The 27,987-nt window shown below is 38.3% G+C and overlaps 1 protein-coding gene across 3 annotated transcripts; it reads right to left on the bottom strand.

The window, feature by feature from the left end:
• Positions 1-135: 135 nt before the first annotated feature.
• DNAJB14 (DnaJ heat shock protein family (Hsp40) member B14) lies at positions 136-27,823 on the bottom strand. Of its 3 annotated transcripts, XR_009958217.1 has the most exons (9): positions 27,477-27,823; positions 19,913-20,087; positions 11,259-11,404; positions 8,992-9,177; positions 8,497-8,591; positions 7,682-7,791; positions 6,281-6,453; positions 2,385-3,602; positions 136-853 (listed from the first exon to the last, which is right to left on the bottom strand). XR_009958217.1 is itself a non-coding variant. In XM_062574179.1 (8 exons), exons 1-8 carry the CDS (start codon positions 27,607-27,609, stop codon positions 3,478-3,480), a joined length of 1,143 nt encoding a protein of 380 aa, XP_062430163.1. In that variant the 5' UTR covers positions 27,610-27,823; the 3' UTR covers positions 136-3,477. The 3 variants fall into 3 exon arrangements, 2 of the variants coding, with proteins under 2 accessions (XP_062430163.1, XP_062430165.1); XM_062574179.1 differs by having other exon boundaries at positions 136-3,602; XM_062574181.1 differs by lacking the exon at positions 27,477-27,823 and adding an exon at positions 25,344-25,456 and having other exon boundaries at positions 136-3,602.
• Between the last annotated feature and the right edge of the window lie 164 nt (positions 27,824-27,987).

Raw genomic sequence — 27,987 nt, 5'->3', positions numbered from 1 at the left:
GGATTTCCTCTAACAGTGTTTGGTTTTACCATTGCATTTCGCTTTTTTCCTACTCTGTTTGAAAGATCTACACAAAGAAAGGATAATGACAACTCTGAGGATGAATGAAATTTACAGAGCAAACAACCTTAAAAATGTATTGCCCAGCCACTTTAATCCTTTTATGGGATTCATTACAACAGTATATTAAAAATGTCCATAATTTACAATTGCTTCTGCTGCCTATTTAAAAGCATCCATTATATTTTAGTGACTATACATTTTTACATTGCTTGGAAACTTATGAAAAAAATGAAAATGTTAAAAAAATTCAGTAATTCAAATTTAATGTCATTTTCCCTAACCAGGTAGAGAACTTACAGGCAAATGTTCATCAGATTTGAACACTGAACTTGCTCATGACTCAGACTGCTCCATAAATAGAACAGATACCGATGTTTTATTTCAGCAGATGCGAATCACCTCCCTTTTTCATTATGGTAGGTCAGAGTGGCACTCCAAGATTTTTTACTATTTGAAAGACTTTCCTACTTGCTCTTTGAAATGAGAATTCAAGAACCCTTGTTTGTCCTATCTTTAATTCTAGATTAGACACTGAGGTCATGACTAAACTAAATCAAAGAATAAGGAGTTAATTCTAAGTAGCTTAATAAGCTGAGGGTTCTTTAAGCAAGGCTGTTCAAAATCACAGTTTTGTTTTTCTCTTTTCTTTCCAGTATCTTAACTGTACGATTACTTAACCTTTTGAAGAAAGGTCGTCTGAAAAGATTGAAGTACTCCACCGTCTTCAATTAGCATCCTCATTTAAAAAAAAAATCACTCTGAACTTTCCAGCAGATTCCTTCAGCAAAACCTGGGAAGATGATGACATTTCTGAAGAAAAAAACTTCAGACTCAAGAGAAAAGTAACAACCAGATGAGTGAAACGTTAACAGAATGCTTGCTGGCCATATTTCAAGCAGGTTAATATTTATGCTACAGAATATAGGAACGTCCTTCTGTATTCTGCTGTGTATTTCAAACTCTGCAACTATTCAATCTGTTAAATGCAAAGCAGCATTTTTCCACCAGTCTAAATATATTAGCTGTTTCTTCTTTTAAAAGAGTTATTACAATAGATAATCCAAGGAGATTTAACAGCTCATGTCTTGTTCTTAATCTACTGGGTTATGTTGCCACACAACACAGACATTGCATTATTCCAGTTTGCTGAGATACTAATAGTGATCAAACCAGCAGAATGCTGCTCAGCAGCAGTTCATTCACCACCTCCTCAAAGGAAGCATAAGTAACTGCAGGGCAGACATAACTGATCAGATTATGGTAAGCAGCTTTGCTAAGACCATCTCTTAACTCTGACTTCACAGTTCCAATATTTGACAAATGTGTTATACATCTCTTTTCCTCTGTTAACCAAAAGATCAGTTGCAAGCTCAGACTCATTTGTGAATCGAAAGGCCTGAATACTTGCTAAAGCCTTTGAAACTTTTTTTTTCTATTAAGAACACACAGGAGTATCAATATGTACTCTTATAGTTTGTTTTCATTATTATATTTACAATACATTCCAGACAATTGCAAAATTTGGGGAATCACATTTTCTCCATAAATTTATGTTGTAAACTTTGAACATTTGAGCATCTTTCATCACTTCTTCCCACTCACCCTATAATCTTAGCAAGGAAATCCAGTACAGCAACTCCTTCTTTCTTCCAGCAGCTTTTAGTTCTGCTTTGTTCCTCAGCCTTTCACATCTACTCCGAATGCTGCTTTAGCTGCTCTGTTAAAACTCTGCAGCTAGTCCCTCTTGCGTTACAACAACTTATTCAATACAGGGTGTTTCCCTTACCCTTAGAAAAGGTACATATGCAAGCTGATTTCTGGGTCACTCAGAGCAGTAGCATTTAATGTATTTCTAGAGTCAAATACTGTTCTCAAACTACAAGTCTAGATCAAAAGAAATTAAAAGGACTCTAGTCAAGCATTTAGATTTCCAAATTAGGAGCAGAATTCGGCTCCACATGAACTGACAGCATTGCTTAAGACAATAGTTTTCTCTGGCAAAATATACTGCCCTTATTACGAGCCATCTGGCATTCTCAAATACAAGAAAACATTCTGCTACATAGCACTGTTAAAAAGTAGAAACAGCTTCTGAACATAAAAAAGTTTTCAGCTCACTTTCTAATATAAACTTTTAGTACATTGTACCTAGCTGCTTCAAAACACCTCTTCATTTGCATTAACAGGTGTGGCAACAAATAGTCTCCACGTGCAGGCCACTGAGTTATATGATACCGTAACACGAGAGCCGAACAGCACGCTTACTCATTTCTAGGAAGTCAATTCAGCAATATTTTGGTCCAAAGAAATGCATACTCTACCTATTCGTTCCTTTAGTTGTTCCTGTCCTGGGACAAGTAATATGGCTCTGACCACAGAAGCATATTGCAAACTAGCAAAGCATTTAAATAGTTGGCAAAAGTGTTGGAAGGCACATAGCTTGTCCTCAGCAATGTCTCCCTGCTCCACTTGTGGTGCCCATTGAGGGATCAGTGTTAGGACCCAGCTTGAAATAAAAAACAGTAAGAAAATTAAGCAGGTCTCCCAGGAAAAATATATTATTATTATTACTATTTTTTAAATCTGGATTTGCTATTGCATTTTTTCTCCTACCTTTTCAGTGAAAATTAAGGAAGCTGTGGATGCCCGTTATGGTCTTATTACTGTAAACTCTTGCAGGCACTAAAAGCAATGCTTATAATGGTCTGTACAGCAATTGCAAATACTTACTTTGAAAAGAGATTACTGTAGTTCTTAGTTTTCTTAGTATTGCTTAGAAATGCTAAAAAACTACAACAGCTAACTGCTACTCTACACCAGATCAATATACCCCAACATATATTTAGGAATATACGTCATTATATTTAAAAATACGAAGTTCCTCTAAGCTGGTAAACCTAGAAGATTTTACATAGAGTTAGAGATAAAATATTAAAAATTCTGTTTCAACTCCACACACTTGACATCTGAATAGGAGTGATGTAATCATACTATTTATTCCATCAGTGAGACAAAATGTTATATGGAACTAAATTTCTGAGATTTTAAATAGAAAGTCATTTAACTCGTATATACACAAAGTGTTCTTTCCACAGATATTTACATGGCAAATATGTTAGAGGAGAATCACTATGACTAAATCTCTACAACATAGCATCCTTTCTGAGCTATTCTCTCTGCTGAAGGAATTCACAGAAGCTTTGAAGTAAAATATCTAAACAAGTAAGGTACCTATATTTCACAGTAGGTAAAGAAGCCATTAAATTATAATTCAGCATAAGGTTTCTGGAAACAGCTACACAGTAGAGTTTTACATCCACCTCTCTTTTCCAGCATTCATGATGAAACTAAATCTCTTCTTAATTTGCAAGAGAGACAACAGCATACATAAGGATGCACATGTATAATTCTAGTTCATCCTCCTCGATAGAGGCTGGTCAGCCGTTCTAGTTCTTTGCAGTTGTCCATAGACATGGAGTCTGCTTTCTTTCGGAGGCGGTCATCTCGATACACTTTTGCTGCATAAAGTAAGTCTGTTTCTTTAATAAAAAAAAAAAAAGGAGAGAGAGAAAAGATATCTCAGGTTAAGAATTGAATACTTCACACATGATATATTCCTTCTTAGAGTTGTCCAAACCACCTTATGCTTAACCTTCACCTTTCTCCCTTCTGCCAGTTCTAACTACCCCCAGACACCTCTGAATATCCCTGTCACAGGCTTCCCTTTACTGAGTCTTCACCAGCACTTCATCTTCTTGAGCAGTGAAAGTGGTAACAGCTTTACAGGACCCTCATATTTCACACAGCAGTCTCTGACTGAAAAAAACTACCTCTCTGCCAGATATTGTTAAACAATACAAATATATACCACATTCAGTAATCTTGCATATTATACACAGCTCTAATGTCTTGTCTGTGTCCAAAAACCATTCTGAATGTTAAAACCGTTACTTCATTCATGCCACTTCAGACTGCCTGTGTTCAGGGGTATTAATAGAAGACCTCTCTGTAGTATACTGGCATTCATCAGCTTGTCACTAGCTTGACATTGTTGAGTATTTTAATTCTATACAATCTTTTTCAGCCTTTCAACTTGAAATGGATTAGCAAAGCATTCTTTAATGTCAATCAACACTGGAAAAAAGATTTTAACTGTCAAATAGATCTAGAACACAACAGATACTTTAAATCCATAAAATATAAATATATAGAAACTCTACTAGTGACTGCTTTTTCAAGATTAATCTGGGTAGTTTTCACAGCTTGATAAATTGCAAATAGCAAACAAAATGACAGTCACAATCATCAGGTTATTTTTTTCTTTATACTAGTGTGAGATGTTTCTCTAGCTATCAATTTTTTCCCATTAATTATTTACACAATGAAGGGTGGGCCTCTGCATTGTCCAGGACTCTTCTAATGCTTATCAAAGTAAACCTGTCAAGAATAAATGCTGAAGAATGAGAGGCATCTTTCCCCCCCCTCTTTCCTTCCCTAGATGGGAACTGCGTATCGACTAAGTAGCTATCTTTCCAAAGATACTTCGGCAGTATAGATTACATGAAATACAGATCTGATGTGCCAGTAAATCTAAGTGTAATAACTAAGTCACTAAAAGGACATGATCCTTCCTGATCTATGCTCTGCTGAAAAAATCCACAGACAATATGTCCTCATTTTATTGTACTGGTTTATCTCTTATGTATTAGATTTTTTGAAAACAATCACCTCTCATATTTTTGTGAGCCATTTTATTACATTTAAGTATTTTATTTCCACTTGAGACTATCAATCCTTTATCTAGAAACCACTTGTAGATGAAAAATTAGGTATTTATTTCTTAGAATGTGACCATATTCAAACATTTCAAGATTATCAAAGGAAAATTTAGTTGCAAATATACAAGAGTTCTTAATATTTGCTTATGAGTTACATCCAAACATTTTCTCATGATTTCCTGTATTTGAAAAATATGAGAAAAGTTATTCTGACCAAATCTAGTAGTCTAGGTGATTATCTCAAAATTTTTCTCCAAAGCAAGGTGTTTCTCTTGCATACACGTGGCCCACTGGGACAGCTGGCATTACTAGCCCACAACTTTTCTTTCCTGTGGGCAATCTGAAACTCAGTAGAGATTTTACTCGAGCACATGCAGTGTATATTCCTGGGGAAGGAGCGTAATGCCTCCAGGAAGCATTGGGCCTGCTCTGCATGGGTCATACAGTTCATGTTTGTACACAGACAGGCCAATTAAAACGAGCATGTGCATTCCTGAACAGATATTTGACCAGCTGTGATGTTTGGTGGTCTCTTGCAAGAGGGAGAAGCTAAGCGGCTATTTCAGGTGAAGTGTTTGGCATCACTGGTCTGCAGAGAGTGAAGTTAGGCAGGAACATACAATTGCATTCAGGGAGCAGCAGCATTCTGTTTGCTTCTTGTCAGTGATGAGTTTACCAACAGTTCATGAAAGAGTTATTTCTCCAGTAAGATATCACTGAGTTTACCAGCATGCTTTCTGATCTTAACACTGGTGCCATTTTAGCAGTGCGGTTCTCACTGCAGAGAGCTAATGTCTGATGTCACTCTATTCGCTCTGTTAAAGCAAATTCTGTGCTTTAACACTGAATTCTATTTCCTATGATGTTTTACATGACATGTTGGCTGTCCTTGGTTGCCAGGAACAGTAGTATGTGTTTGTACTGTGATACAAGGCAGTTATTTTTTTCCTTCTCTGAACACATCTACGTGGGCTTTAGTTTTATTTACTTATTTTCATAAAAACACCTATGACCCTTGCCTTGACTATGAGGGATTACATTCTGGAGAAAGAAGCAAAAGCTGGTTCATAAGATACACGATAGTAACGAAAACAAAACAATAATACAATATTGCCATGATAAAACAATGTGGAAGAAATCAGAATTCTCACCTTTCATCCTTTACTTAGAGAATTTTTTTCCATTATAAATTCACTGTAATCATTAATTTTCTGAGAAATGGCCACAGAAAACAGAACAACAGGCTAAAAATCCTGATTATTTGCAGATGGTTATTAGATCACTGAGTAAAAGACAGGGAAATTACATGATACTTGCTGTGACAATCTGAGAAATGAAAACCATTAGGGAACTTCACACTAGGCACTTGACTACAGCCTAAGACAATCTTTTTATAGTAATGCATGCTTTTATGTAATTACACATAACACCAAACTTACTTTGTTGCCTCTCCTTCCAACAGTTATTACGAATGTTGGACACATAATCCTCTTCCACACTCTTTTCCACTTTCTGTAATGATACTCCTTTATATTCATTTCTAAAGTCCTTGTTGACATAGTAAACAACACCCAGGTTTTCTGTCTGCATTTTAATAGTTTGCCCCGTACTTCTGCAGGAAGAGGAGAAAGAAAGAGTTTTTTTTTTTTAAATTTTTTTTGACACCACAAATACACTTTTAAAAAATATCATTATTGCAGAAAAACAGCATGTCACTGAACTTTCTATTTCAAGACAAATAATGATATGAATGGGTGTATATTTTACTAGAAAATTACTTGTATTTACATTGACACTAAACATCTGTTGTTTTCACTCATAATCCCCAAAAATCGACTTTAGTGAGACACTTTATTTTATACCTCTTTAGCCACATGTAAGTTTTGATAATAGAAAATTACATTCAAACCCAATAGAAAGAAAAATAGATCACTATTCTGTAGCAACCTAGTACAGGCATCTCTGCTCTAAAATGTTTTCTGCAACCCCTTAAAAATCCATCTTCTTGCTGGCATTCTGTGGTCTAAAAATCAATGATTATGTGCAAACATTTTGGCAGAGAAGTCTTTATAAGCATCCTAACAGCTTAGTTGCAGAAGGAAACAACATTACATTCCAGAATTAAAGAATGCCAAAAAACAAGAAAGGAGAACGAAGTTCTTGTGTTGAGGAGCCATGAGCTCTACAAGGAACTGAGAATCTTTAGAACAGTTGTGGCAAGTGGGATCAGTCTGTTAGCTGGTTGAATGCTTGATACTTTAATATGTTATTTATTTCTCACAAGGAAAAAAGATGTATATATCCTTCTGTACAAAACAGAAGGTTTCACTACCAGAATTGTCTGCAAGGCAGCAAAAATGAACTATTTTATTGTCATCTAGAATGAATGAAAGAACAGTAATTTCTCTAGCCTTTATCTAGTTTGAAACTTAAGTAAGGATGAGAAAGTTGCCTTCAAGCACTTTGCTTGCTACAAGCACAGATGACTCCTAAAATAGTAATAAGCCTTAACAGGGTTCAGGATTGGATTATTCATGCTGGAGATACAGACAGTTTTGCAACATGCTACATTTCATGGTCCTACTGCCTCATTTTAGAAACTCTCCTAAGTGCCAGTTACTGCTGATCTCTTTTCTCCATTACATCTTCACAGTATGTTCTCAACATCTAACTTGTAATTTTTGTTTCGCTCCATTTCTGCTTCATCTATACTCTTCCTTCCTTCCCTCACTATGGAAAATGAAGGCCTGCCTAATGGAGGACTCTCTAAAACGCTTCTGATGGCAAGGCATTATAATATTTTACCCTGTTTTAAGCTAATGCAATTTAGCATTACTTACGGTCTTGGGTATAAGGTGTAAGGAGGGTTAGATACCATCAACTGGCTCAATAAGGAAACAAGGATCAACACAATAATAGGCATCAGCTGAATGAACATAGAGAAGCCTCCCTAAGGAAAAAACAGATTCAGATATTTCATAAAACAGAATCAAATAAATAAGCAAATTTGACAAGATTTAATCCTAACCGTGACTTTATGCTTAACCATCAAAAGAGTATCATCAAAAGGAAAAACATAACTACAAACACTATTGTAACCTGCAGGTTTACTGATATTATCTGTGACATTATCTTAGCATTCTAATGTACACACATTATTCACAGTGTGCTGAAGCTACAGGAGTTCATGGGTTAACACACAAACAATTACCAAATAAATGACTGGATTCAGCTATATAGTACTCCATTATTTGGTCTCATCTATACAGTGATATGTAATTATATAGGATTATACATAATTCATATATAGGACTAGCTATTGAGCCTTAAGTACAAGCCCTACCTCAACCCAAATCAACTTTTAAATGCAGATAAGGATTACTGATGAGGATTACTGGCACAGTTAGACTAATAGTACCGCTCACTAGCTTGTTAGCGACATACAACAATACACTTGCAAACACGAACCATTATCTTCTTAAATTTGCACGGCTATTTACCAACTCCCTAAGACCACCACCTGCCAAAGTTTTAAAGTGTGAAACTGGCAAATGCAAATTCTCCTCTACAGCACAGAACTCCCTTACAGTCACTGTAAAGGGCTACTAGCAAATTTCACAATCCACATTTTAAAGTCAATGGCACTTAAACATACATCACCCCTTTCTTCTTCCCTTTCATGACCACTCTGACGGTGCTGATTAGGATGACTGTAGCCAGCGCGACCATTAGAAAATGAATGTACACTACCTAAGGAAAAAAAATACCCATATTTAAGACATATAAAATACGACAAAGGGAAAAAATCTAAAAGTCAATATAGGGGCAAAAACAGGGTACTTAACATTATTGCATGATGACAATATAACTCAACTTCATGACATTTTACAACTACAAAGTCTTTCAAAATAAATATTCTAAGTTCTAAAAACAATTGATTTAGTTCAGGTGCTGTAGGATAACCTCAAAGAAAGGAATTCACATTTTGGGGATTTTGGGGGGGATATTTTTAGGAGAAAAATAAACCCTGATGTAAACTCAAAAGTTGAGGGCTTGTATTTTGGAGTAATTTTATTGTTTTAGAATGGCACAACATTTAACACCCCTCTAATCAATACCACTGTATGAAAATGCTGATGTATACAAATACCTGTTGGAAATGCCCCTCCAAAAAACATGTTGAATAGATCTTCTGGAGTAATATCTGCCTCACAACCTCTATGGAAATTGAATCTACCATTGCTAGGGTGACTGCATGCTTGCTCTTCACTGCCTGTAAGGTCATACTGTTTTCGTTTTTCTGGATTACTCAGCACAGCATACGCATTTCCAATTTCTGAAGCAAGGAAGAGAAGACAACTCCCATGAATGAAAGATAAGAGCTATTTTAGCATGAAAACTGCAATTTCAAAGTCAAGAATAGGCAGAGATTGATGTCCTCTACGTTAAAATTCAACTATAGTACAACAGGGTCCAGTAACATCTCTGCTCGTCTTAGCATTGTTTCCACCAAGTTTCCCACCAATTCCATTCAAAGTCTTTTTATTCTGTTGAACTAGGTGCAGAAAGCAGGACAGTTTTGTTCCTCCTGCTAGGGGAACACCTCCACCAGTGGAATTATTGCAATTACAGAAAAGAATCAAGCATTACAATGAACACTTAGGAATGGAGTAACTGCAGCCTAGGATTGAAATTATCATAAAGTTTTATTTAATAAGTGTTAACTTCTAATGTGTCAGCTTGATTGCCTTCAACTGTTTGGAAGTATTTTCATATATGCTGCTTAGATATTTTAGAGTACATTAATAACAAAGTTTTGCATAATGTAACATGAAGAATACAACATGAACGCATGACAGGACTGTTCCTGTTCACATGTCAAACGACACGTTCCTGTTGTTGAAATAACCTTAATGTTTGGTACGTCTGGCCTGGATGCTTGCCCCAGTACATTAATGCCATATTATCACAGACTAATTTATTGGATTTTGAAAGCAGCAAGAGGAAAACTTGGATAGGTGCGCATAGGTAGTGTGAAACAGTGTGAAAAGACCACAAGTTCTGCTGAGTTTACGAGACTCAAAAGTGCTTTCACCCTAACTACTATGCAGAGACACATAGCTTTTGCAGACTTAAGGAACTTTTCTGCTGACACTTGACAAATAATCTTCACTCAGTCATACCTTCATTAAGACCCTTTCTGCTTTTCTTTCTTCCTCTTCTCCTTGTCTCTCCAACAAAAGGCTTCTCTTTTGCAGCCCATCAACACAAGTCACAGGAATTAAGTTTTTCAGTGCCAAAAGGCCATCAGTCATCAAAAGTTGGTGAAAGGTGCACCACTAAAACCTCATCACCGACAAATAAGACTATGGCTCCATCCAATTCACGTTTTCAACATTATCCAATTGAAAAAAGTGAATGGAGTCTTAGCTAAAGCTTAGCTTAAGCTTTTAAATTGACCTTAGAAATTATCATTAATAGTTCCTTTAAGTGGGGAAAAAAAGCCCAAAGAAATGAAGCACAGTAACTTAAACTGGGAGCAGGTTACACACTCATGACACCAAATACTGTTACAAAGTTACTGTTACTCAGCATAAGGATAAAATTGGTACTAAAAATTTAGGGCTTTTTCAACAATTAAGAATTTAGGGAGACAATAATCTGTTGAGAGCAAATAAAGTAAAGAAACCACTCTCACAGTATGGTCCATAATTAAAAGCAACCCTTTTTGACTATTTATTTGTTGGTTACATGTTTTTGATTAGTTAATACTAATTCAAAACAGATCTGATTAAAAAAATAGTTTTCTTTATTTAAAGACCAAAAAAAAGATTGCTCAAATGTTTGAAAGATTTTTTGATGAAGTTAATACAAAGATTTCAAGAGATTAAATGCGATTTTATTTGTATATACTTTTAAAATCTAAAAATAGCCTCAAGGACGACTGCTTAATACAACAGATGAGTAGTACTACCTAACCTCAAGATCTAAGCAGGTATCCTTGCCTACGACCAAACTCAATTCTATTCTTAATTGTGATGATTCCTTAAAAGAAATATCTTTTCCTTCAGATATTATTAGGAAACTGCTTTTCTCAGGTAGGATGTTGGAAATTCATCAGGCACCATTAAAAGCCAGACTAAAGTGATGAATTTACTCAGCCATAAAAAATGACATTTAAATATAAGAAAAATGCTACTTTTATTGTAATTATTTTTAGTCAGCAAGATTCCTCTGCTAAGTCTTTTGTTTATGTACTGTAATACTACACATCTAGTTCAGAACCAAAAAAGGTAAGTTTAATATTAGTTACAAAACACTACCTTGTCAGTTCTATAAAAAGACAACCGACCAATGCAGATGAATTCCTTTTATTCTGCCAAAGTTTGATCATAAAGTTTAAGAAAGATATTTTACTTTTAAAAGCTTCTGTTGCTCCTGGTGCATGGTTTTTGTCTGGGTGGAATTTCAAAGCAAGTTTTCGATAAGCCTTCTTTAGGTCTTCTTCACCAGCATCCTTTGACACTCCAAGGACTTCATAATAATTTTTACATTTCTTTATACTGCAAAAGAAAATGAAATAAAATATTTTAGCCACAAAGATGTAAAAGCAGTATGTTGGAACATAGCTGCAAAAGAAGTAATATACTATATTGGCTGCTGACATTCAATAGAAAATATACAAATAAATTCACTCTAGAAATAAATGACAGAGTATTCCTTCATAATAAGCTCAATATTGAGTACAAAAACTATCGTTCTCAAACCTTATTTATTGGTTATATTTATTTTACTTTCACTTGTACTATAGAACCACTGTAGACCAACAAGCATGTCTTAAAGTCAAACCAAATTATCTAGGTAAGAGTTCAGAAACATAGATCACAGAATCACACTGCAGAAATCAAACACACTTGCATTTAGTAAATACTAAGAAAAGATTTGTTCTGAGTAAGCAAGAGAAATTGCATCCAGAAATATTTTAAAAGGTTAATGGGAGCTTCTTCAAAGTGACACAATTGTTTCAACAATCTTTTAAATGCATGCACCTGTACATAAATATGGGTTTAGTTTTACAAAGACTATGCACAGGGCAGCCAGGTGGAAAGAAAGGGGGTAAGCAAGCCTTTGACAGTTCCCTGAAAGAAGAATGGGCACCCTATTATTAAGGGAATGCTAGCACCAAAAATACAACCACACCATCTTGTGTGGTCCTTCAGAGTTCACAGACTGATCAAGTCAAGTTATTTAGGGATCCCTTTTTCCTATGTTCAAATAACATAAGCTTTTCATGGAAGTGTGTAATGCTCTGTGTAATGCTCCCAAGAGCAATGAATTGAATGTATGCATGCAGTTGCCAACAGGAATATCCTGTGAAACAAACATAGTTCGTTACACTGAAGTAACATTTAATAAGCTCTAGCTAGGAAGATGATAAAGCTAACTAAAAACAACACTGAATTCATCATCAAGAGAGAGTGAAAAAGAAAGAAAATACACTAAATTATACTCTGGGTATAATTTTTATGATAGGCTGAAATTTTGGAAGTAAATGCACATCCCTTCATCTTTAGCCTCAAGACATGGATTATGTATAAGCTATATCGAGAACAGATAACTTAATATGCAAGTTATCTTGTATACTAGCCTTTTGTTTCAAGAAATTGCTGTCTCAGCATCTGATCTAAATTCCTTCTCTTCAATAATTCAGTTTCTGTATCATTTACTTTGGACCACACCTTGCAGAGCCTAGGTTGATACAAAATAAGGTAGTGATTCATCAATATTTGGCACTTACTATTTCATTAGCATTAAAACTGTAGTTTTAATGTTTGCTTAAATGTTTCTAAGAGCCATGCATCTTCAACAACTTTTTCAAACATGAAAAAAAAAGAAATAAACTTGACAAAAACGAAAGTTTAGTTCTTTGCAGACCTGATACACATTTAGTTCACAGCACTCCAAGATGCAGAAACGAGAAAATTTTAAGAAAACAGAATAAAACAAACCGTTCTAATCTTCAGAAACTTGCCCTAAACTTTCTTCCTACTCACAACCAATAAGGAAAGTTGTATAGTGGACTACTATTACAGGAAAATGCTCATTATGAACCAGAAGACATGCAGGTTAGCACACTACCCACCAGCTTCTGACATTATGATTTACTTAATGCCAGAGTGAAGAACTAGAGATCCTTCCTGATGAGAAAGCACAAGAAAGAGCCTGCCTTGTGGGTCATACAACATTTGCCCTCAGCAGAAATGAATGTAATCACTCTCCATGCAAGAGCCATCCTGAACCTGGTCTGCAAGCAGTATCTGCTGTTATTTATCGAGAACTGAGCGTTCGGCTAAGATATAATACATTTCTATTTTCTCTTAACGTGTCTTTGCTAGTGTTTTATTTGTTAAACAAAAAAAATCTGCAAACAAACAAGCAAACTCTTTATTTCAACATTCTTCATTTTATATGAAGTCACGATTTAATATTTCAAGCACATCTAGCATCAAATCACCCTCAGAACTTGACCTGCTAGTCATTGAGATCTTAAAACACTAGCTGAAAAAGCCATTCTTAGTCAGCCAAGCCTTTCCGGAGTTGTGGCTGCCACTCCATACTTTTCTCCTGTTCTCTTTTGCCTGTTCTTGTCAAGATGGGCACACTCACAGCAACATTGCCTACAGCAGGCCTGTAACCGATCTTTCAGATCATTTACATTGCCCTCCTTTCTACTGCACAGGATCTACACTGAGTTAAGTACCTGCCGTTCACTGCTTAACCCCTTGTTGTCTCCAGAACTCTGGCAAGTCCCTGCTAGCTCTTAGAAACCTCAGCAGCAAACACAAGCTTCAAGTACTCTGCTGGATAGCTGGAGGAGCACTGCTGCATGTGACTTCCTTCAATATTCATATACATAAAGCAATTTTGCAGAGTTTGGTAGAACTTTGGATTCAGTCTATCGAGCTTTAAAGCTAAGCACATCAAATGCCCGTCTAGATACACTAGACAAAAACTGTATGAAGACTGCAATTCTCAGCAATGAACTTTGCCCTTACCCCTTCAAGGCAAAACACATCTGGACTGTAACTATCTTGCATCTAGTTAATGCCAAATATTGCCTGCAAAGTTTCTTAAAGAGAGGAAGAATGACTTTTGTCAGGAGGTCCCTTTACTGAGCACAGTTCAGGGCAATAATCACAGGGTAATGACTCGATTCTTCCCACCTCAGTGAAATCCAAGGAGTTTTGCACCACTACTGCAGGAGCTTTGCTGTGGGGAAGGTGGGTCAAATTACCAATGTTTTTGATATATCCCTGAGATAACATCCCCTGCAAACTGCTGGCAAGTCACGTTAACTGGCAGGATGAACAGTGCTAGATAACAGGGCAAACCATCAGACCCTCATTTCATACATATGCTGTGCAGTATCAGGCTTCTCCAACACCGTTGAGACAGCTTGAGTGCACAGCCCACCCCACTGTGGCCTGATATGCTACCTCCCTCCTCCACCTGAAAGAAGTGGGGATCACAGGTTCATCAAAGAGATGCTCTAAGAGTTAAGTCCCCTTCCCCCAAACTGTTACTGCCCCTTTGAAAAATTTCTCTCCAGCTTCTGGGAGCTACTGGAAGCCAGGGCAAGCTTTGTTCCCTGTTCCTCAGCAGAAACAGGCCCTTTTGGGTATGTTCCTCACTACATTTGTCAAGGCTAACTGATAATGTCTGACAATCCTCACTCTGCCAAAATCCCTTGCCTGACATGGAAAAATTGTCCTGTGCAAACTGGTCATGGGAGGACAGACAGATGGAAACAACCAGTCCCCTTTCCATTCATCTTCTACCCCAGCCACACAACATCAGCCAGAAGAAGCTACAAAAAGTATGAGAAAAAACAGTGGAGGTTTTGAATGAAGACTGATCACTGATGGTACTCACGGCTTTTACCTGTATCTCAAATCCCTGCCCTGCAGTACACTCAGCATGAATAACTAATTTTTTGAAGGCTGCATTTCAAATTGTTTTTGCTCCACGTAAGGCACTGTTGTCCTTTATTTTGTGCGTGCGTGTGTGTGTGTGTGTGTGCATGTGTAAACTCCAGACAGATGTTTCTTTTCATAACTGCATTTTACGTATCACTTGTTGACTGCACTCTTGCAGTCAATTTTGTTGCTTATTTTCCAGTTTAAAGATCAGTGTGTTCACTGTTCATTTGATTTTTGTGAGCTGCTTTTCTTGTGCTTTTCATTACTGCTTGGATTACTTGTTTCTGAATTACTATCAAATTATTTGTGGTGTTCAGTTAATTTTTGTCCCTTCTGAATTGTTAGTCCCCTGCCAGAATCTTGGCAGTGTCCTCCTGGCTAAGATATTTGCTGGCTCTTTTAGGAGGGCACACTGTGGACGCACACAGGCCATCACTTGCCTTAATGCAATTTGATAACTTTGTAAGTCAGGTATTATTTCAGGGACATCCAACAATCTGTTGATAGAGGTATCTCATCATGACTTGCAAACCTCCACTTTACCAGCTTGGCAGCTGACAAGCCAACTGCAGTAAAAATGGCCAGCCAGCTTTTAAACTTCAGCAGCAGCCAATTCTGCCTTAGGTCAAGCTCCCCTCTGTGCTCCGGCGGCAGAAGGCAGAGTAAGCCCTTCAAGTAAAGAAATGTCTGCTTTCTCCTGTAGAAATTCTGAGGATATGACCTCCGGTTCTCCTGTGACTATAAAATGATGTGATCCTGTTGCTCTGTGCTTCTTGTTTTACTTTCAGATCTACAATTCAGATGTCAGCATCAACAGCTTTTATCAGGTTAACCAAACCTACCAGATACGCTTTCATTTCTGTATCAAACACCTACAGTAATCCATAACATAAAATTTTTGAGTACCACTATATATTTCAAAAGGCCTTCCAAAACCTCTGCCTACACACATGGGGATGGCCCAAAAGTCATGCATATTTGGACCACAACTTTCAGAAGCTCCGGATAAAAGCCACCATCATTTCTCCTGATTGTAATCTAACCTAAGCAGCACCGTAAGCAGCAACAAGAAGTGCTGGCTACAAAGAATTAAGCAAAAGCAAGCTGTAAAGACTTCTGGTCCCAGAGTTGAGCAGAAAAACAAGGTAAACTGCAGACCAATTTCTACACAGGCTCACATTTCAGATGATGCCAAAGGGCCTGATGCAAATGGCATCTTGCAGCTGAGTGGGGAGTGTGCCAGTGAGCACAGCCTTTAAAAGATACTCTAGATTGGAAAGAGGGGGTCACAGTGTTGGAGGGGAACTCAAATTGGTCCTAGCATACCCCCACTTTCTGAAATGCCCTGGATGTTCCAGATCTCTGTTCTACAGCTACATTCAGCAAGACACTAGGGTGCTTGCCTACTCTTGCACCAGGACATCTGATCAGTTTCTCTTGAGTATACTACACAAAATATTCAAGTCTGTGTTAAATATTAGTATAGTTTTCTCCAGACATTTTTAGGCTTTTCTCTTAAGTTGGGAAAAAAAAAAAAAAAAAAAAAAAAAAAAGCAGGAACTTTCTGAGAAAGTCCAGACTTTTCTGTGCCACTTTTCCGTAACAGGCCTTACTACTGAGATTTCTGTCTTGATTTTCTCAATCATTCAACTAGGTATTTTCACAATTCACAGCAGTTCCAGCAGCCTAATTAAAGGCATGCCCTGATTTCTGTGCTTTGTTTTTCCATTCCAGGATATGTTGATTGCTCTTATTATTCCACTTTCAGTCAATTATCTTTTTGATCCCATCATAACCAAGTAATGATATACCTCTTTTTGCTGAATTTGCAAGTCTCGGTAGCAAGCCTGGAAAAAGTCTGCCATACACAACTTCTCTTCCTTGCAGTTTGATCCATCAAATGTGCAGAGGCAATTTTTTTGGTTTACTTTGTGAATTCAAATGAAGTTGCTGGTTATTCTTGACCACTACCAGATGAAATTTAATCCTGCCTTGCAAGACTCCTACATAACTCATGACCAACAGTTTGTTTTGGTTCTAATTCAAAAATCCAAACAATACAAAATTTCACTTTTATGTGCTTAGAAGTGCACTAACAGGGCAGAACAAGCAATATTCCGGTTGAGCTTTCACAAGAAAGCAATCCAACTCTAGCATATTGCTAATCGTGGAGGTTGCTTTTCATATGTCAAAGAGGTAATATGGAATTTATGCTAACTTATTTACTAACAAGGGACATCAAATACGTATCAATTTTAAGATCATTTAAAGAGAGTCAATATAAAGTGAGCAACCTAACTATATTTCTCAAACTGCTTTTTTAAAATTATGTAGCTGACAGATAATACACACTTGACAGCACAAACAGAAATGAGAAAGATTAACACAAAGCAGGCACTGATTCTTTTTTAAAAGGATATTTTTAATTTGTCCACAAAAGCTTTCCAAAGGGTCTGCATAGTTGGTATGACAAGGCAGATACTACAAACATAATTTGTTTGAAAGTAAGAACTTTGATAACTGTATTCCTGTTCAACACTTATTCTTCAGTTGTTTTAAGCAAAGTAAAAGGAAAAAAAAAGTTACTATGTTTCTTGAGCAGATGCTTCCTTTCTCTACCCCAGCAACAGATGCAGATAATCTATACAAAATAGCAAAGAAATTGCTTTGAAGACCACAGAAGCCAAAACTATTGGCATAGTTCAGATAGGATTCAATTGCCTAAAAAGAGATTCCTAAGGCACCAGCTCTAGAAGGAAGTAACTCTACCATAGGCCCTCACACATTTTCGCTAGCCTTATTTTGTTATCTCTAATATACAAAGACATCTAAAGTGTTAAAGCTATGTGATCCAATCCTTACTGATAAGATGATAACCATCAATAAGATAAAGTTGCATGTACTACAGATTGTATTTTTAAAACATTTTAATTCAAAAGTAACGATGTGCTTTTGAACAACTCAAGTTTCAAACTGTTGCACTGAAATAGTGAGCACATTTCTTTGTTACCTTTCTTAAAGAACAGAGCATCACTCGACACTTATGCAATCCCTGGAAATGTATTGCATCTTACGCTCCTCCCTGTCGAGCAACTTGTTTGCAAGCTCATGCAATGCTCTTCTGAAGCGCTATAGTAGCTTGCTGGTGATCAGGATCCCTTGTGTATGTGGAAAAAATAAATACACTGAGGTGCTTGTTTATACTCACATCTACATTGCTGGAGTAACACTGATGAATAATATAACAGTTAAATCAATCAGTTATACTGCTCCAAGTGCATCCTCGCTATGTTTTCTAACTCTGCTCACAATCAAATTCAAGATAGCTGGACAACTCCAGGAACAGTAATCAGTGCTCTAAGTCAGAGAGCTGAGTCAGTCTCCCTATCCTACTGTTCATTAGTGCTGATAAAGAAGGGAGTGTAAAGGGCACATAGAGGTAGATTAGGAACACCTTCTCTCAGTCTATTCAGTTGATAGCACAGAACCCAAAACTCACTGAGGGAAGGATACCTGAGGATAATGGCCACATTTCAAGCCATTAGCACATAAAACAATTTAGTTTGACAAAATCAAATTCATGCTAAGACTGAGCTTTCCTTCCTGGGAAAAAAGTTGGCTCTACAACATGATTTTATTCAAGACAAAGAGAACCTTACTCGCTGGTAAAAAAACAAAACAAAGTAACAACAAGGCGCTCTGTCTTCCAGAACGTGCAGGGAGTAAAATCTGAGCAAATCGTAGCTCAGAATGCCATATCATGAGTGAGTGAATATTGACAGTAGGGCAGTCCTACCTCTAGCAGCTTTTGGAGAACGATTTGATTTAAGCTTAATTTTAAAAAGGATTTCTTTCTGGATATTTTCTCTCTCACACACTTTTTGCTTTTACAATATGTCAAAGTAACTGAAAATTTACATGCTTGTTCAGGTTTTACTTTAGATGTAACAAAGGGAAACAATATTAATTAAGCAGAGAGATGATGGTAAATGAACAGTATATTATAGTGAACAGCAATACCAAGAGGATAACGATGTCAGATGCTGCTCTCTACTTGCTTGAATGCAATGCTGCTGTATTAACAAAGAAAAGCAAGCTTCTGTCACTGTTAGTATAGCTGAACAGATTACTGAACTTCAGAAAATGATCCCAACATAATAGCAACAGCAGTTTACATTTTACGTGGAAAATTTAACACAGTCTTCTGTTTTGTGCAATAATTCATCCGATCCACACAAGCCAAAAGACAAGGACCTTTAGATTCCCCTTTCGTGAACTGCCTTGAAAATATTTGCTATACTCCTCAGAAAATAAAGGCTGGTTTTGAGGTATGCAATTTTAGAGTGGCTACATCAACCGTTTTTAGCAGAAAGTAGAGCATGCCTAAAACAATGTATTTCTCACTCCTATCACCAAGTCAATAATGGTAACATTACTTTTAAGACCTACTCTCATTAAAAGGACATCTTTATAGATCTTTGATTCTTTTAACTCATATCCAATGTTCCCTCTGTTGCCCCATCTTAATACTGTCACACTATGTGAGGTCCAGAGTTTATGATGCTATTTACACTATTTGATTCAGTGCCTCTCAGACATATGTACTTCCAGAATGAAATGACTGTAATGTTGGTTTAAGCCCTGTTTGTATAACGATATTATCTTGTAAATAAACTTCAGTTGTGAGAATTTTTTCCTTCTCATACTTATAAGCCTAGTTTTTTTTATCCCACTGTAAATTTAAACACTGCATATGAAAATATTCAGGAATAGAAACACTGCCTTGCAAGTTTTACTATAGAATTTTCATTACTACATTCATTTATCATGAGAACTACTTAATAACTATTTTCACTTTTTTTTCTTTTTAAGCTATCCAGGTTTCTTTATATATAGATTGGTATGATCTTTCTTGCACAACGTGACAGCATATCACACTGTCTTAAATCTTTTCTTCCTGGTCACAGTTCAGTATAAGTAACGCTACCCAGCTATGCTTTATTTTTCCAATACTTCTTTAGATCCTATATCTGGAAGCATAAGTATATAATACGCGGAACGAAAACAGTGACATATTTAATAAGGTCATACCTGAATACTCCTTCCATTTGGTCTTTGGTGTAGCCTTTTCCACTTTCACCAGCAGCAGATGCATTGCTCTCCTTCGTGCTATTGGGCTTACTTTGATCATTGCTATTGGCTGGTTTTCGGCAGTAAGCACCTCCCCCAGCAGTACTTCCATTCTTCATAATAGCTTCCAACAAAACTATAAAACAACAATATATGATAATATAATATCATATAATATATGGTAATATCATTACAGTGTTACTGATCAAGTCAGGAGCTCTCAAGTAACTTAAAATGGAGTGCCATGCTGTAAAAGACTACCTAAATCCCCCTTTCTTATTAATCATCGCTTTGTACTACAAATGTTTCTGAAGACAGTCTATCAACTGATTTTAAAGGTGAATAAATAGGAAACGTTTCAAAATTAGTGACTGGACTCCTCTCCATAATAGAGAGTAATTTAATACTGGAGAGAACATGTCCGATACCTTCATTTCCAAATGTTTTTTTAGAGACACTGAGCCCACATCCGAATAAGAAACAGTGAATAGAAAAGGGGAACTAATCCAACACTCAAAAGAACCTGAGAGTTACTCCATACAGATACCAAGCCCATCTCCTGGTACTACGCAGGCTTGTCCTGGCAACAGATTCATTGATCTTTATGATGCAGTGAGATTTTAGTCAGATTTATCTGGTTAACAGATGAGCATACAAAAAATAATAGTTGGTCTTTGCAATAGAATAATTCATCTCTGTTGTTTCTAAAAGAAATAATAAAAAATAAAAAATCACAATTTGGAGTAAGTCAACAATGAAGTTTCTATGCCTTGCTAAAATTAAGAGGACAGAACTGAAAAGATTCTATGACGACAGATCAAACCTCTGGTTATCTCTTAATGCTGCAACAACAAGCACTCTTTGGCTAACAGTTTACTACGGCAACACTAAAAAGGACAACAGAAGAAAAAATTCTGCTCCTTTCTCAGCCCATCATCCCTACAAGCCATTGTAACAGAAAGACAAACAACAGATGCTGTCCAAGGGAAAAGACCACAGCACCTGACCAAAGCTACACTACAAATTCAGGTCATCATTTGCATTAAAGTTATATGCTTCTATTGGTAGCTGCTGGTTAAGAGACAGGAATTTGCTGATACTCAGCTCCCTGTCCTCTCCAACAAGTCTACCTGCTGCATTGTTACTTACAGCAAAAAACACGAACAAAGGATTGTTTGATTAAATTCAACCATGACAAAACGTACATATGCTTGTAGAAAATGGAAAATATGCAGTACTTCAGTCCCACTTTGCCTGCAGAGCAAGAGTAGATATTATGTGACATTGGCTACCCTGGACTCCAGAGCAAGAGTAGATATGTGACATTGGCAATCCTGGATTCCAGATAGAGGAGTTTATTATACTGCTGTTATTACTGTCAAACAGCCCTAAGACAGTACCCTATTTTCTAATGTGTAAGAATGGCTTAGGACATGGGCTCAATCCCCGAGTCAGCCATGAAACTCAACTTCACTCACATCACAACCAATCCCATCCTTATCTGGGAAACAGAACAGGGTACACCTATATCTCAGAAAAGCACTGATGATATAGTCATGCTTAAGGCAATGAGAACTAGAAAGATTAAGACAAAAGTCATGCTTTTGTCAGGCTGGAAAATCATAATGCTCCCTACTAGGGTTTTCTTTAAAGCAGCATATTTCAGCTGCTAAAGAACATGGCTATTTGTAACCAGTTTGTAATCAGTGGCTACGTACTGATGCTCTATACCCCATTTAGGCAATATCAGCTGAAATTCAAATTACTATTAAACACCACAGGTAAGTCAGGACCAACTAACTACACTCAGCTCTTCAGTCCTGTATCTTAAAAAACAGCTATATTTTTAAATCCTCTTTCCTTCTGTGATCCAACAGATCTCAAATGTGTCAGTTTTAATAGATTGCCAGACATGAACTTGCCTTTTTGTTTCTGCATATGAGACTGTACTTTGGGGGCATATGTCTGCACAAGAACTTAATGTAGGTAAAAGACCAACCATTAACTAGTTTTGCTTTATCCTTACCAAAAAGAGGTCCTTCAGAGCAAGATGACAAACTAAAACTGTGAAGGGCAGATTTGTTTCATAAACTAAAAGTTATTAACTAAGAGTTCCCAAGAATTATTATCTGCATTAAAAATGCCCTTATAAAAATTCCCAGAGAAAAATATTCCACTCACTGTGGAAAGGATACTGTAGCTTCACTGTTAAGGAGCATTTTCCCCTAATAGACAGTGAGAAGAAGTTGGAAGGACTTTCTTCTAAATCTAATGAAAAGTTTCTTCTCCAACTAACATGTCAGTCTTAGAGCAGCAACAACTGAGATCCTAAACACTATAGACCCTGCATCTTAGACAAGTGCAGGAAGAAAAAGAAAGCAGAGTTTTATTTAAGGAAGAGAATCACTTTCTTCAGATGTGCTTATTTTTCACTCCCCAATATTTGCTTTAGTTTTTATTACTCACTGGCCAGAGCAGTCTGAAGGACTGCGGACTAATAGATACACTCGGCCTGAACAAGCAAGTCATTTGACTTCAGCTGCCAGTCCTGCGCTCCTGCCTGCCTCAGCAAGACCCATCATTTGATCAGATCAGGATTTTTCACTGCACAGGAGAAATAAACAAGAAGTTAATAACTAGATGTCCAGTTGCATACCAAGAGGAAGTTTTCACAACAAATGAAATGAAGTTCTTGAAAACAGGAGAGCTGTAATCCCATTATGGATTATAACTGAAGTACATTTCCGAATATATTCATTAGGTTCTTCTAACATCACCTGTTATGGCAATACTTCATTCATTTCAGAACTTTAAATAGCAACTCCAACAGATGACTTTGTTCACAGGCTGAGAATTGATCAGGAACAGAGACCTGGATAGACGGAGTCTTTAAAATGAGCATTTCTGGTCCAAGATTGCTCCAGTTAAATGAGAACAGAAAACAGCATTCTTTTTCTATTTTGTGACCTTTAACATACAGTAAAGGTATCACTTGCGATCGTATTGGACATGTGACCCTAACTCACCCTCTATAAATGATGCTGAATTGACAGTTTTGCAAAACTTGTCTTTATATTGGAATTTCTGTGGAAATTTCCCATTCCTGCAACAATGCTTGTGCAAACTGGTAGCAGTAAAACCAGCAGAAACATTGGTATCAACACTAACTTGCATTTTTAACCTAGAGTATCTATTTAGGGCAAGTTCAGCTGATAAGTCTGTTAAGGACTAGCTTGTCTACACAGTGCTTCCAGCACTACTACTTCCTCATCTCCACAGTGGAGCTGCACTGCTGAAAATATAAAGTAGGATGCTCGCAGAAAATGTCAAAAACGTGTTAACTTCTTAAGCTAGCAGGACACACCATATGCAAACATGCTATTATTTTATGCAGAAAAAGAAAGTCATACGAAGAGCCTGGGGGCACTGTTTTCTCCAAAAAAAGATTCAGTTCATATATTCAGAAAAAAAGAGCTTGACTCTTCTGTGAACTTCTGGTGCTAAAATCAGCTTTTAGAGTGGCAGTACTAAGTGTGTATTAAAAACAACTTTCAGTGTGCATACAGAGATTTTAAAATAGGATACAGATGGAGTCAGTTGAAGACTTGTTTTGTTAGCAGGTAAGACAATGATTCTTATCTTCAAACATATATGAAGGCTCTCTCATGCTTTCTGTTCCTTGTTTCTGAATGAAAAATTCCTACGCTGCATTTGCAGCCATCACTCATTCAGCAGAACCCTCACTTGCACTAATAGAAAGAATGTTAAATTCAGAATCATACTAACATAATACCCTAAATAAGTAAGCTTACTTATGCCTGAAAAAATAAATGTTTGCTTTTAAAGTCAGCATCAGAAATAGAGCAAGAAATCTTAAGTAACACTGAGAAATAGAGCTATCCTTATTAAAACTTGTCAGGCACAAACTTCAACGTCATTTTCTGTCTCCCTCTCCAAACAGAAAGGCACATACGCTTGGAAAGGAGATCTTGTTCTTTGTTATCTTTAAATTCACTTACAGATCACTGCTGAAGAAGCAATTAGCTGCCATTCAGTTGCAAGACAGATTATTATCCAAAATCATAATCTAACTTAAAATTTTGATTGAACAGAAGAACTGCAGAACTATTTTCCAGCAGAGAATGACGTCAACACAAAACCCACTACTACGAAGTTATTAGCTAAACATCATTGACTAAACACTGACCTTACATTTCATACCACTAATGCCTTAAAATAGCACTGCTCCATCAGCTTATTTCATGCAGAAGCCTTGTTTAGCAAAACTATACTTCAGCAATGACTGAACCAGTGCTGAATGCAGTTTAAACGCAAATGTGGCCACATGTAGTACCATTTCGGAGACAGTAGTTTAAAAGCTGCTTTGTGTCCTTTTATAAACCACTACAACATCAGGAGGAGGATGCTCAACAAAGAGAATTCAGTGACTGCAAGGTGAATTTCTGCACCCATTGGCTTCTTGGCCACCTTCAGGGAAGGGCAGCATCAGGAGTGCTCTGCTTGTTGTCCTCCTCTGATCACGCCCTTTAAGTTTGTAACCTTTTGAGCCTGCTCTACCTTTTTTCATCCACTGCCTCTGTAATATTTTTTCTCCCTCAGCTTCTTTCTTCAGTCTCCATTTCCTCTTCTTTATCTTTTTCATGTTTGCCACAGATGGGCTGATTCCCATCAGTAAAATTAGTCAGTGCTATCATTCTCATCGCTGTTATCATGAATGGAACATCATTTGTGAAACGGTGGGCAATTGTTCCCCAAAAGATAGCGAGTATACACCTCACAGAGAATCTCTGATGCTGTAGAAAAATGAGTAAAAACTATCTTCTAACACACATTCCAAACAGAAAATAAGCAAGCACAGTGACAACTGGGTCTGCATCATATTGTCCTATCTCCATAGGAAACTAACTCGTTATGATTGTAAAATAAGAATTTGTGTTAGGATTAAGGAAGCTTACAAAACCTTACATGTTCCCTTCTCTTGAGTATGTACTGAAACACAATTTTTAATTCTCTGATGAACTGCTGTTTTTCAGCATGGGCCCCCACTTAATTTATGAAAAAGTGGGCAATGAGATTATGAAGCAGTCACTTCATTTTTTTTTTAGCGTAAAATTCCAATTCTAATTTACTGTACATCTTCCAGATTCTGTTCCAAAAACAGAACATTATGTGTCCTTGCAATCTACTAAACTTATAACAGGGCTATTTAAATGCCTCAAAAACTTAAAAAAAACCAAAAACCAAAAAACAATGAGTTGGTGCTATTTTGTGAGGAAATGGGATAGGTTGCGAAGAACCATCAACTTCCACAGCTAGAAAACTGAAGCACAGAGATATAAAAAGTTTACAGAGTTCCCTAATTTCTAAGTACCTAGTTCAAATCAAGCCTAGAGCCTGATTTTTCAGTGGTATTAGGGCATCTGCAATTCTCATTAGCTTCAGATGGAGCTCTAATTGCCCACCAGTTCCACAAATCAGCCCCTTGTTTCAAGCTGAATACCTGAAAAATGAAGCACAAACAATTAACAGTCACTAATGAAAACAGAGCGAAGTGGCTTATTTAACATCACAGAGAAATTCTGTGAAGCATTTAATGTCAATACACAATTTCCCAGATTACACTCCACTACCATAACCACAAGGCCATCCTCTTCTCACCAGATCTGTATCTCATTTGTGACACACTTTGTTAATTTCCACAGTGAATAAAACAAGTGTCCTAGAGACAATAGCCTAATTAGCCATCTATTTCTTGCACCGAACACTTTACCATGATGGTTATGTAGCAGTCCTACTTAAAAGAAAAAACAAAAACCTCAAAACATAAAACAGATGTAGACATCATCCTTTGCTGAGAGCTACTGTAACTCTTACATTGGAGATGCAAGACCGCTGTTTGAAGCGGGCAAAGCTTTAGAGGCCAAACTGAAACTCTCAGTCTTCCTGCTCCTGACCAACAGAGCTTACAAAAAGCTGAATATACTTTCATGCATGTCATCTTCTTTGGTTGTAAAAATTTAGCGGAATAAGAAAAACTTTTATCTGCTTTTATTTTAGGAGGTATGTAGCGTGACAGGAGTATAAACAATGCCACCTTCTTAATCCAAACAAAGCAGCAAGGATTACCTTCTTTGGGGTTATTTACCAGCAACATTCATGCTGTCTTGCAGGAAAAAAAAAAATCTTATTTACTCTTTAAAAAAAGACGGCTGATAGAGACCATAGCATATCACTTTTATGTTAAAAAGTAGTCAGGATATTAAAGAGGATAGAAAATGTTCACTGAACATATGCCTGACACTGAATGAAAACACAGGCCTCAGCATTCACCATTTCTGAACATGACTCTAGGGTGAAAATTTAACTGCATGTATTCTGTACTGTATTTTATTCTGTAGCAAAGTCAGTACAGAGCACTGAAGCCTTTCCTATCCCCTCAATGATAAAGACAATTTAAGCGAGAACTAGAGGAACGCAACAAGTCATCACAAAGGTATTGGGCTGACTTCTGACATAGCGGAACAGAAAGACTCAAGACATGTAACAGCTCAGTATACCTTCAGAATTGAAACCTTACTATCGTTCCTTTCAAAGAATCACTTCTGAACTTCATTTCTAGCACATTTTGCTAGAAAGTTGCTAATTATTTTTAAAAATTTAGAAAAGAATTGTCTAAAGAGCCAATTACGACATAGAACAACCTGCCCCATTCTCTCTACCATAGCTAAACCTGTGCTTATTTTCTATTCAGCTACTGTAAAATGAAAGGGGATATAAAACCCCCAAAAACCCAAACCACAAATTATTTATAAAACAAAAGCATTGCCCAGTCTGCAATTTTAGCTGTTGGTGCGAGCTGTCAGCTCAAGGCTAATTCACAGTGATATAAAGAAACCAAACTAGCATATCTTGCCCTGGGGCCTGAGGCGCGTTGCTGTGAATCAGGCGTAGGCTTAGTGTGGATGACTCCGATTATACTGATGGCTGAATTAAAAAAAAAAAAAAAAAAAAAAAAACAGCCGAGCGCTGTGGCTGCCCTAGAAGGAGCCCCTTTGGTGAGGGACGCGGTAACCGCGCTCCTCCTGGCGCCGGGCGCGCGCATTCGCCGCGGAAATTCAGCCGAGCCGAGCCAAGCCGAGCCGAGCCTTCCTCTCCGCGGTTTTTAAGCAGAGAGGGCATCCCTGGGCCGGCACAGGCGGGGGCACCACCGCCTCGGCGCCTCTGCCGACGGCCCCACCACACGCCGGCTAACAGTTGCGCCGGCGGCTAAAGGTCGCGCCGGCAGCTAACGGTCGCGCCGGGGCCCAACGGCCGCGCCACGCGCCGGCGGCTTAACGGCCGCGCTGTGAGAAAGCTCCCCACCCCGCCCCCCTGGCCCCGCGCTTCTCCTCCCCCGGCCCCAGGAAAGCCGGTAATAACCGAGCCGGGGGGAGGGGAGGCGGGGATGGCAGCCTCAGCAGGGCCCTCCCGGGGCATCGGGCCCGCGGCGGGGGCCGGGCTTCACCTCGGGCCGTCTCGGTCGGGTAGAGTTTCTGGGCCTTGCCGAGGAAGCGGAGGGCGCGGTCGCGGTTGCCGGCCTCCAGCGCCTCCCGCGCGATGCCGATGCACTTCTCCGCCTCGTCCCGGTTCCCCTCCATGGGCTTTTCCTTCCGCCGCCTCCGCCCGCCGCAGCGCAGAGAGAAGGGGCCTGAAGCCAGAGCGGCGCCGGGCAGGGCAGAGCGGGGGGCAGGAGCGGGGAGGAGGGCGGGCTCGGGCTCCCCGTCACTCCGCCAGGCTCATCCTGCCGCGCCGCTCCGCGCCGCGCCGGCGGTGCCCGCAGCCCCAGCGCGGCGCTCGGCCTCGGCAGCCAGCCCGGCCCGCCGCCTGCTTCCGGGGCGCCGCCGCGCATGCGCCGCCGGCCGGGCCCGCGGGGCGCCCCGGCCCCGCCCCCCTCCGCCGGGCGCTGCGGTCGGCCCCGCGCGCGCCGCGAGGACACGGGCCCGCCCGCGCGCGCCGCGCACTGCGGTGGCTGCGCC

Source organism: Rhea pennata, chromosome 4 (genome assembly GCF_028389875.1).
Source record: "Rhea pennata isolate bPtePen1 chromosome 4, bPtePen1.pri, whole genome shotgun sequence".
In the NCBI taxonomy this organism is placed as follows: Eukaryota; Metazoa; Chordata; class Aves; order Rheiformes; family Rheidae; genus Rhea; species Rhea pennata.
The sequence above is the reverse complement of the archived record's forward strand: the minus strand, read 5'-3'. Positions and strand labels throughout refer to the sequence as shown.

Excerpts from the sequence above, each read along its gene's own strand:
- DNAJB14 (XM_062574179.1), bottom strand. The coding sequence starts at position 27,609 with ATGGAGGGGAACCGGGACGAGGCGGAGAAGTGCATCGGCATCGCGCGG. Across the intron at positions 9,178-11,258 it reads AGCAACAGAAGCTTTTAAAA|AAATTGGAAATGCGTATGCT; the intron begins GTAAAATATCTT and ends TCCTTGCTTCAG. Across the intron at positions 7,792-8,496 it reads GGGAAGAAGAAAGGGGTGAT|GGAGGCTTCTCTATGTTCAT; the intron begins GTATGTTTAAGT and ends TTTTTTCCTTAG.